The sequence below is a fragment of the Misgurnus anguillicaudatus genome, chromosome 3 (assembly GCF_027580225.2).
Source record: "Misgurnus anguillicaudatus chromosome 3, ASM2758022v2, whole genome shotgun sequence".
NCBI classification, from domain to species: domain Eukaryota; kingdom Metazoa; phylum Chordata; class Actinopteri; order Cypriniformes; family Cobitidae; genus Misgurnus; species Misgurnus anguillicaudatus.
This window is the reverse complement of record NC_073339.2, coordinates 44,050,360-44,062,550: the sequence shown is the minus strand read 5'-3', so window position 1 is coordinate 44,062,550 and position 12,191 is coordinate 44,050,360. Positions and strand designations below refer to the sequence as shown.

General features: G+C 36.0%; 1 protein-coding gene across 2 annotated transcripts in view; it reads right to left on the bottom strand.

Moving 5' to 3' along the window:
- pard3ba (par-3 family cell polarity regulator beta a) overlaps nucleotides 1–12,191 on the bottom strand; it is a 190,150-nt gene that overhangs the window by 43,137 nt on the left and 134,822 nt on the right. For both annotated transcript variants that reach the window (XM_073866239.1, XM_073866240.1), the window contains exon 18: nucleotides 11,926–12,103. In XM_073866239.1, coding sequence (XP_073722340.1) covers nucleotides 11,926–12,103 — 178 coding nt within the window. The remainder of the gene's footprint in view (nucleotides 1–11,925; nucleotides 12,104–12,191) is intronic.

Genomic DNA, 12,191 nt, shown 5'->3' with positions numbered 1-12,191 from the left:
TATATATAGTGCCCTTGCAACTTGAGCATTTTACAATGCTAACAATAGTTTTTGGTAACATACTAGTGGTGGGATAAGATACCATATGGGACAAGAAAATGCCAAAACATCTACAGGTCCTGTCCATGTATTAAATATCTACAGTAACTATGGATTAAAAATAAGGTTACTTGCAGAATAAATGTAGCAACAATAACTTTAATGATGTAGTAATTTGGCAAAAACTAGCATAACATGGTAGTGTAAATGTTTGAAATGCTGAAAATGGACTGTAACCTAACTCCAACCTTAAAATTTTAACCAGTTTGTCGTCGTCTTATAAGAAACAACGCAAAAATCACATTTTAACAATTGTGCGATAACTGTAGTAACATTGAGTGCGTTTACATGCCCAGATTTGTCAAATTTCTCGCAGACATTGATGTCAGCGCCTACAGTACACATAGCCGTTCAAAAAGCCGAAAGGAAATCGGTCTTAGGGGCGATTCACATTTCATGTTTAAAACCACGCGGAAAACGCGATCGTTGATTGGTTTTTGTCACATGACTTGCGTTGCGGCATTCTGAAAAGTTTCGATGTTTTTAACTTGATGCGGTGCGAACACGCCTGGAAAACATTTGTGCTTCGCACCGCGTGCGCATCGCAACCGCATCGCTTCCATTATGAGTGCGCATATTGCGCGGCTAAATTTTAAATATCAAACTTGAGTGCGTAAAAGACGCTAAATGTGAATTGCCCCTTAAGCTATACTGTTGGATCTCGTCATGTCTGCAGAACCTGTAAATGTAACATGAGCTTTTATATTCGCAGTTTCTTTGCAAACTGCTTTAGTTGAGCGCAGACCTTTATGCGTTACTTTGCGCTTACTTTCATGCGCACATGAACAAAACTGCAGAAAAGCCGGTTAAGGTGGTTACACGCAACATGAAATCGGGGTAATGAGCAAAAAACGACCTGTGCCAAACCATTTTTGCACCGTTTAGGGGCTTTCCCCGATAAAAGAAAACCGTTTTACGCGTTTACATGATCCCCCACATTATCAGTTTATTAACAATAATCAGCATAAGACTGTGCATGTAAATGCACTCATTTCTGTAAGTAGTCGTCTAGGTCAACTAACATTCAGTAACCATTCAAAGTAAGGGGCTTTACTAACATTGTCTTACAATTCAGTCAGTATTCATTTTTGCCTTAAGCGTTCAGGTGGATTCGATTGTCGTTGTAAATGCGAAACATTCCCATGGAAGCTGATTACACTTCCAAGAGTTGTTAGAGTAAAGTTGAGGTATGTAGCCCTAGGTAGCATACTAACGGTTTAATACGGTCTAAATTGGGTTTGCAAAGTGAATTAGCATTACTTCAGTCGTTAACCTCAGATTAAGTCTGTCTGTGAAGCTCTTGGGAGACTTTACATTCGGATGGCGGACATTACGAGCGAATATTGTGTGCTAAGAACAACAGGAATGCAGATGAGAAACGTTTGCATGTTTTTTTAATTACGACAGTAAAAATAAACCAACTATATCGTATTGCAACCCACAAAATTAATGTAGTCTTTGCAAGAAGCTTTTTCTGTTGCACACTGCTGGCTGTCTTCGGCATATCGATCGACTCGAGTTTACTGAGTGTTGCAATTTATCAGTCCAAACCATAGACTTGTATTTAAGCAGCCAAAGCTTTGATTTTCCCAGAGACAGACAGGGTGATACGTGGACACATGGGACGTAGTGCTAAGCTGATCATTATGTTTGCATATATTAACGCCTACCTCACCTCCGTCTGGATCTTTTTAATTAGGTAAACCTGTCACGGGCAGATCTACATCCCTTTCATGAGCATGGATTCTGGTTCCTGTCTGAATACATGTCCCCCACCACACAAAGACCCACTGTGCTTTAGCCAACACATAAATAGTTATATTACATATTAATGTACCATTGTTACACATGAAATATATACCAAAACGTATTGTACACAGTAAATGTACATATTAGAATTTGGTAAGCTTTTTTTAGCAGGAATACCTTCCTAACCACACCATGATGGTAAAAAACAGTGCCAACAAAAACCATTATAATGTAAGGGGATATACCAGTTTGAGGAAAAGTATTTCCCACAATGCTCAGGTATAACAGATTATGTAAATTTAGTTTGATTGTAAAGGATGAACAATGCAACTGAGAGAGAAAGAGAGACCAAGCAAAGGAAAACCAAGACATTTAAAATTTCAACTTCCAGAGGCAAATGCATGAAAGTCTCTTTGTAGCAAGCTTTAAACATTGTAAGTGATATAGTCTGTGTGTTTTAAACAGTTAACTAGGTTTAAAGTGTCGTGATTTGATTGGCACGTGTCCAAGTGACTCAGGACATCAATCACAACGCGGACATCAATCAAACGGCCGATGATTGGATGTCGGGCTGTTACACTGACACTGGATATGACAACACGCATCTGTCACTCTCAACAAGTGCAGGACTGTCTCTCAACCTCATATTCAGATAGATGATGTTAATCAACCTCTCACCATATGATATCTGTCCAAGTAAATTTACTTCCGTCTATAGCAAGGAAAACGATTTTGCAGCAAGATTGCTTTTTCTGTATTTGTGAAATACCAGAAGGATACTGACATAAAATAACACAAAATTGCAAATGCACACAAAATACCAGCAAAACACATTTAAAGATAAGAAACATGCTTTAAAAAAGCTGCCTAACGATTAGTCGCGACTAATCGTTTGCAAAATAAAAGTTTTTGTTTACATAATATATGTGGGTGTACTGTGTATAATAATTATGTATAAATAAATACATACACATGGATGTATAATTTAAAAAATATATATATTTATATAATAAATATTTATATACATATGAAATGTTATATACACATGCAAATATTTCTTAAATATATACATGCATGTGTATGTTATATTTATACATAATTATTATACACAGTACACCCACATATATTATGTAAACAAAAACTTTTATTCTCGTCGCGACTAATCGTTAGGCAGCCCTAGAATGACATGAACCACAAAAGATTAATCGCAATTAATCGCATACAAAATAAAAGTTTGTGTTTGCATAATATATTTGTGTGTATGTGTAATTATTATGTATATATAAATACACACAAATGCATAAATTTAAGAAAAGTTTATTTATATATATATTTTTATTCATATTTAAAATAAAAAAATATAAAAATATAAATAAATAAATAAATATTAAATGTTATATACACATGCAAATATTTCTTAAATATATACATGCATGTGTGTGTTTGTATTTATACATAATTATTATACACAGTACACCCACATATATTATGTAAACAAAAACTTTTATTCTGCAAATGATTAGTCGCAACTAATCGTTAGGCAGCCATAGATTGATATGAAAGTAGGGCTGTCAAAAGATTTATCGTGATTAATCGCATACAAAATAAAAGTTTGTGTTTGCATAATATATTTGTGTGTATGTGTAATTATTATGTATATAGAAATACACACAAATGCATACATTTAAGAAAGGTTTATTTATATATTTTTTAATTCATATATAAAATAAATAAATAAATAAATATAAAATGTTATATACACATGCAAATATTTCTTAAATATATACATGCATGTGTGTGTTTGTATTTATACATAATTATTGTACACAGTACACCCACATATATTATGTAAACAAAAACTTTTATTTTGCAAACAATTAGTCGCGACTACTCGTTAGGCAGCCCTAGAATGACATGAAAGTAGGGCTGTCAAAAGATTAATCGCGATAAATCGCATACAAAATAAAAGTTTGTGTTTGCATAATATATTTTTGTGTATGTGTAATTATTATGTATATATAAATACACACAAATGCATACATTTAAGAAAAGTTTATTTATATATATATATATATATTTTTATTAATATTTAAAATAAAAAAATATAAAAATATAAATAAATAAATATAAAATGTTATATACACATGCAAATATTTCTTAAATATATACATGCATGTGTGTGTTTGTATTTATACATAATTATTGTACACAGTACACCCACATATATTATGTAAACAAAAACTTTTATTTTGCAAACAATTAGTCGCGACTACTCGTTAGGCAGCCCTAGAATGACATAAAAGTAGGGCTGTCAAAAGATTTATCGCGATTAATCACATACAAAATAAAAGTTTGTGTTTGCATAATATATTTGTTATTCATATATATAATATAAAAAACATAAAAATCTAAATAAATAAATAAATGCATGTAAAGGTTTCTTAAATACATACATACATACATGCGTGCGTGCGTGTGTCAATATATACAAAATAATTACACACAGTGCACACACATATATTTTGCAAAAGCTAACTTTTTTGTATGCGATTAATCATGATTAATCTTTTGACAGCCCTGCATGAAAGTGTTTATAAAAGTTCAAAACATTAAAAAAAATATTGTGACTATATAAGTCATTGCATTCCACTGGTCTACACTCAACAACAGGAGACAGGCACAACTCATCTGCGAGAGAGGATTTTTTACGTACCACTTGCTAATATTTAAGGCGTGCGAAAGTAAAGGTTAATGTGATTTGACTTCTTCCAGACCAGGCGTGTCTCTGATGGGAAAGATGCTGTTAACCTTTCCCGTCAGAGTGGCATTCCCTGAGCCCAGACCTGCTGGAGAGAAGTCCATCAATCATGGTCCGTCTCATAACGCCGCATACAATGAGCGCATACGGGTGGTAGAAGACTCTGAGCGTGTGCCATGGGATACTTCTTGTGGTTTAAAACTTAACAGACTCGGGGACATGACAGGCTTACTCGCGTACTTCTACAGGAAAACAAACACATGTGTGTGCATCAGTCCCTGTATGTGTGTCATACCCAAATATAAAGGATTCTTTATTTAGTGCCCATGTGACCGGCTGAATATATACTACTGTGACTTTCACATGATGTTGTTATAGAAAGGACCCATGTTTGGTTACAGTAACAATTCCCCTGAAGAAACTCAACCCAAGAGCCCAATTATAGGGCTGCTGTCTGGGGGAACAATTGGGAAAGTTGTGGTGGACTTAAATGTGTCTTTAAACAGCTGTGCGTGGGGGATATAACCCACTTATGTATGAACTTGATCTGGATTTGTGAATTCAATTGATTGCCTGTTTAGGGTTTGAACCTGCAACCTTTCGGTTACATCATACATACTTGGTAAAGTCACAAACAGAACAAACATGATATTCTTTTCTTGACGTAAAATTGTCAATATGTGCACTATGATACGAGGGGGTTGTTAGGTGGTTGCTAAGGTGTTCTAGGTGATAGCTTACTGGCTAAGTTAGCTTTGGTTGTTCTGATATGTCTGTTTTGTTTATCAGTCGTTGCCTTTTGGTTGGTGTGGTATTTGTCCCGGCCCTTCTCCACTGTGATTGGATGACTGAGTGACAAAAGTGACATTGACGAGCTCAGCATTTCATCCAAAGTTGAACGACAGCGGCGATTAAAAAAACGTAAAATTTTCTTCCCTCTTCGAAACGATCTCTCTTTACTTCCGGTCATATAGTATGGCAGGTGGGCGGGGTCCGGGAAAAAATTGCAGCGATTAACAATTAGCAACAAGACCCAATTTCAAACGATCCAATTAATTATCGATGGATGAATTCCGAAGGAAGTCCAGCCCCCCCTTTTTATTTCAGAAGCTGTTTCATTCGTATTCACTCCATGAGGAAAATAATGCAATCGCTACTTACGTTTCATGCCGACTTTGAGAATTTCACCAGATTACAAGGGTGTCAGGTAAGTATAGACTAGTAAAGTTTAGACACCAACCAACCCTCACACACAAATGTGAAGAGAGCACGGCCTGCCACGAGCGATTAAATATGCAAAAGCTCATTAATATTCATAAGTCTCTCTTTGCCTTCTCTGTTCATATGAATATGTGTTTTTAGTCCATAACGCCTGACTGACAGAACGCATCAGCATGAATAAATGACAAAATCATCGCAGAACGGGCTTCCATTTTAAAAACAGATTTCAGTAATTAGCCTCTCGCCGGCTGCGCTTGGCTTCATATGTTCCCACTCCAACAGGCGATGCGTCCACGTTGCGCCCAGCCGAGCCATGTTTGCGATGCCAAATAAAAAAATGTTAATAAAACCGATTATAAACACCATTGTGTGATAACATGTGTGCCGATTGTCGTAACTGTGCACTTTATGCGAAAGCGCATTGCTTATATCTGTGTGTGTGTTAAACAGATAAACTACCCGTAACTACTTTCCATAAACATTATTTGTCACTAAACTCCTCTTTAAACTATAAATTAATCCATTTGCACATTTCTGGGAGGGCTTTTAATCGACAACAAAATGTTTCACTCCCTCTTGTCAGTAGGGAGATTATTATAAAGGGGGAGTAAATACATCTGGATCATTAAGAGATATTTAGGGTCACTTGAGTAATATTTAGGTACGCGTCAATATAACTACAGTACAAATCAAATATGTAAGCCATCTAAAACCTCCTGCAGTGTTGATTTGGATAAGAGAGATGTGCTATGTCGTCTCATTTGAACATCTGCAGAAATATAATGGGATATATTGTAATGTGAAGACACGTCCCCATCCGGCAACTGTTTGCGGGGGTTGGTTTCAACACGATGGTAAGTATTATCTGTTTTATGGCTCATGTAACTGTAGGGCTCGTATTCATGTCACTGTTGAATGTTACTCGCAGGCTCAGCATTAGGCTCATGCTAATACTTTTCACAATTACAAACCTAAATTGTCTTTACAGTATCCAACGGGGATGTATGAGATCTGAAAGGAACATTTTGGGAAAGGTAAATCGGCCAAAAGTGTAACATTTTTAGGAACACTAAATAAACCCTGCAATGCCATCACAAACACAACGGTGTTCAAGCATTTAAGCAAATTAAAGAATCATCTCCACTTCAGATTACAGTCAAAGCCATCAGCTCACTTATAAACAAGCGCTGTGAGGGGTTTTATACCTACACTAGTATATGTCAAACTCGTGCTGGCTTAGGCACACAAGATAAGGGTGTAGGTCTGATCTCGCTGCGCAACATGACTTAACATGATGCATTCTGGGTAGAGAGAAAACATGCGTGTTAATTGGTTTGATGCCGCGTCGTATTCGTTGTCTCAGATTTGGAGAGTTACACAGAATTGAGACAGACGGATCTATGGGGTTGTTTATACCATAGATATAAATGTAAAAAGATGCTACATTCGGCAGTTTTAGACACATAACTGCTAAGTCACATACAGGTTTTAGAGGCTGTTTACTCCTGGTACTAAGATGCGTTTTGGTCAATCGGATCATAAGTGGACAAGAGAGACACATTCACGTTTACACCTGGTGTGTTAATCTGTCCCTTTGTCCACTTTTTGACTACTTCTGTCCTGCTTTCTGAGGGGGTGGTCTGTGGGCGAGTCCCTCTGCTGTCGTTTAAACACAAGAAATGAGGAGCTTAAAATGACAAGAACACACATTAGGTCAGAGTCTGCAGCTTGTAATGATAGTAAACATGTTGCACCGAGTTTTGTACATGTATAGACCCTTTTACTGTTTGTACACAATGATGACGTAGCAACGTATGCGCGCGCATCTTGGCAATGGAAGTATGGCGAGAATCAGCAGCGTGTTAAGCTACGCAAGCTGATTAAGCAACACAAAGTTATTTTAAAAAGTTGACTTTCTCAAATGGTATCGGGCTACCAGATCTGTGTACTATAGTGGAGGAGATAGAAGACGTTAGCAGATGGCCAAAAAATATAATATAAATATAAAATATGTAATAAAACTATACAAATATTAGTGCAACTGTAAACGCAACAACCAGACATTTTAATGCTGGGAAACCATTTTGAGATGCTAACCCGTTAGAACGACTGGGGAACAACACCAGTTCCGCTGCCAAAATGCACGCACACCTATTTGATCACGTGCGCTGTAAAAGGGTCTATATGTAAGAGCTTTCTATAATGTTTCAGAGCAATTGATGAAATAAGCTTGAGCAACATTCAAATGCTTGCGAAATGAAACAAATGAGAGAGGCGGAGAGCAGCCGCCTCAGTTTTATCAATGATAGTCTAAAGATCAAGCTAAACACAGTGGATTTGCGCTAAAAATCAGGTCTGATGTAAAAACAATGTGTTCAGTACATAACATTAAATTAATAGGAGGAGAGTAGGCGGTCTTTTGTGGCTATTCTAATATATTCAACAATCCGATCAAATGGGTTTTCAACTACCTTCGAAATGTTGTTGAAAGTGTATGAGCTCAAAACATTTTACACCATTTACACCTGTGTTTAGCGTTGTCCACTTGTGAGCCGATTGACCAAAACTAGGGCTCGGACAAAAAATACGTTGACGCAAAATATGCGCAGCGATTTGTCAGACCCACAATGGCGGCGCCAGAGAGTAGTAGCAACGCAAGTGGCTCCACGCCGGTTTCACATCGCAAGCATGAGCAGTGTTATGTTTCTGAAACTGCTGAATGTAGCATCTATTTGCATATATATCTATGGTTCGAAGTGGTGCGAAAGAGTGGAGGCGAGGACTTCTTTGCATATTCATGTCTATGGTCCGAGCTGTGCTATTAAGTAGAGGTGGGGACTAATTTGCATATTGATAGATGCGAATATACTTGATGAGGAAAGAGTGTAGGGGTACATTAGCTTTTCTAAATTGCTGTCACAGGAAAAACTTTTAGATATGCTATTGTAATGCTCGAACATTAGTTTTAAATGATACATTTATTGAATGCAAGGGGACTTTATTAAAATGTTTTTTAATCCACTATAGTCAAAAATGTAAAAACAAAAGATACAAGAATTTTATCTAATACACACACACACATTGATTCAGTATACACAGTATGCAATCACTACTAAGAATCTTAAATATTGCATTCAGCTTTAAATAATTGTTTCATATCTGGTTTGCATAAAGCAAGGCATCAGATGAATGCAGTGAAGGAAGGCAGCCAAAAGACAAAGCATAAATCTCTGAAAACCTGGCATGCTATTGACACTCATATTTAAAGCAGTCCACAAATCCGTCTGTAACTGCGGCTGAGACTAATAACACATCTGTCTTAAAAAGCACACAATAAACATTTTCACACTCTAAAATAAAGATATGAAAATCTGCAATTTATATATGTATGACTAAAAATGACTCTTGTGTGTTTATGATTTATTTTTCTTGTTCTCCATCGTGGCTTAAAAGCACCGGTGATGACTCTGCAGTTGGATTAAAATCGTGCAGTTACACAATGGCTAATTAAGCCATTTTTCTAATTCAATGAGGAAGCAGATTGGAGGGTAGAGATGCGATACGAGTTGCCTGGCAAAAACCCTGTTGAATGCAGCCAAGTTTTAAAAAGACTGATAGTTGATTGCGGGTTTGACTGCATATGTATTTCGGAGAGTTTCATCAGCGTTAAAGAGACCTCCACATTAAAAAGAGTTGCAGGCAGCTTTTATTCCCTTACTTACACAGTAATGCCCCCTTCAGACTACCAGTGACTAACAGTGGCAGAGCGACATGATCTCATGGCGATCGGATGGGGCGTGTCCAGCGAAAGTACAAAGTTGCAAAAAGTTGAAAAAAGTTTAACTTTATGCAAATGATGAGCGTCTTTTAGGAGCGACTACCAATGAGAGTTCACATTATCCGTCTCTCGTCAGTAACTGGAGCGAATGTTCTCATTTGTTTATAAAAAACAGATTTAGAAACGCCTCTTATTGACCTCATTGAAGTGGCAGGTGGTCTGATCGGGGGGAAATGTTAAAAATAGCAAAATATTAGCCTTTTCATTGATTTTATCTTTTTATTTATTTTACAAACTATTATCTTTTATCTATTATCAAACTGTAAATTGATGACACACCCATTTATTTTCATTAAAACATTTATCTAGTCACCTGCCTTCATGCTAGTATTTAAAATAATGTTTTGTATTTCAAATCAAATCTCCCTTAGCATTAATTTTTTTTTAAATAATCTGTTTAGGAAATAAACCATTTTTAGCAAAACGAAGAAAGCTAGCTTTGCAAAAATGGTGTTACTTTCCAAAATCATTGAAATACAAAAAATTTAAATAAAACAGAAGCTACGGAAGATAAGCATAACCAATGTCTGTCACATACACAGATTGATATTTTAACATTTCTTTCCTTCTCACAGACATTTTGATACTAAAACAGAATAAATGCAACAAATAAAAATAGCTAGCTAGGTTAGCTAAAGTCCTTCAGCAAAATGAACGAAGCTAGCAGTGCAAAAAGGTGGTACTTTTCGAAATTATTGAAATACAAAAAATTTAATAAACCAAAACTATGGTAGATGAGCATAACCGATGTCCATCACATACACAGATTGATTGATTTTAACGGGTTTTTTTTCTTCTTCTCACTGACATTTTGGTAATAAAACAGAATAAATGTAACAAATAAAAATAGCTAGATATGTTAGCTAAATTTCTTTAGCAAAATTAACGAAGCTAGCAGTGCAAAATGCTGGTACTTTCCGAAATGATTGTAATACAAAAAATGTAATAAAACAAAACTATGGAAGATAAGCATGACCGATGTCCGTCAAATACACAGATTGATATTTTAAAGTTTTTTTTCTTCTTCTCACTGACATTTTGATACTAAAACTAAATAAATGCAACAAATAAAAATAGCTAGATATGTTAGCTAAATTCCTTTAGTAAAATAAACTATGCTAGCAGTGCAAAATGGTGGTACTTTCCAAAATTATTGAAATACAAAAAAATGTATAAAACGGAAGCTACGGAAGACAAGCATAACCAATGTCCGTCACATACACAGATTGATATTTTAACGTGTTTTTCCTTCTCACTGACATTTTGATACTAAAACAGAATAAATGCAACAAATAAAAATAGCTAGCTAGGTTAGCTAAATTCCTTTAGCAAAAATAACGAAGCTAGCAGTGCAATATGGTGGTACTTTCCGAAATTATTGAAATGCATTAAATAAGAATTCAAAACAATGGCAAAGTTTTTAAATACAAGGATAGAATCTGTCAGATATGGATATACAAATCAAAGTCAAAGATGGAAAAATTATGTAAGACTTAACAGAAGGGACACAGACGTCTCTTTCATGGTTTAGAGATAGACATACACTGTCATTCATTCACTTTTCATTTCACTTCTCATGTCTGTCAGAATGAAGGCGATTATGCACGTGCCCCAAATATAAAAACCTCAAACACAAGCCTGTGGATCTTAATTAAAGACCAGGACATCACTGTACCTCTGTCTTAACTACCAGCTGACTATATTTATAAATCACACAAAGACAGCATACAGTTACGTGATGTTTCCAGTCTGAGCTGCTGTAAGTAGCACAGGGCCCCAGTGCAGAGCTGCGTCAGAGGGCCCCAGTGCGGAGCTGCATCAGAGGGCCCTGCCTATACCGTACACCCTCTGTAGTATGCAGTATGTTTAAATCACAGAACTAGGCTTTTTTCTCTTAAAGGTTTAGTAAAGACTTAATGCTTGATTTGAAGCTTTAAGCAAAACTTAATAATAATTCTGGTAGCAACACTGTTATTTAAAGGGTCGTATACTTGAATTTTGCAGCATTTTATGTTTTTTAGCATTGCAACACTTATCATATTGGCCAAAAAACCCTTACTGGTGTATTCCTACTACATTACCGGGTTTTCACCTTAAAATAAACAGCCAAAATAAACAGACTCACTGTTAAAGTGCTTTTTACTTTATAAATCTAGCTACTTTTTAGATAAAATAAAAGGTATTTGGGGATTACTGCCCTTTAAACAGTTGTGGAAGCCATCTGTGTGTGAAACTGAGATTGCGCTGTGGGATTTAATACCTCAACAATCCAAATCCTTTTTTCTTGCTCTTTTTCTCTGGGTCTTCGGGCTCATCCTTCTTCTTGGTCTTTTTCTCTTTCTTTTTCTTGGTTTTCTTCTTCTTGTTGTTATCATCTAGTTCCTGACGTGAGGAGCTGCTAGCAGGTGTCTCTCTACCGGAGTCTTCCTCAGAGTAATCTGTTGATAGAGAACCAAAGCAAACTGTAGCCAATGTAATACATTTACACAATGTCTTGTTTATTGGTAAACAATAAAGAGCATCTTA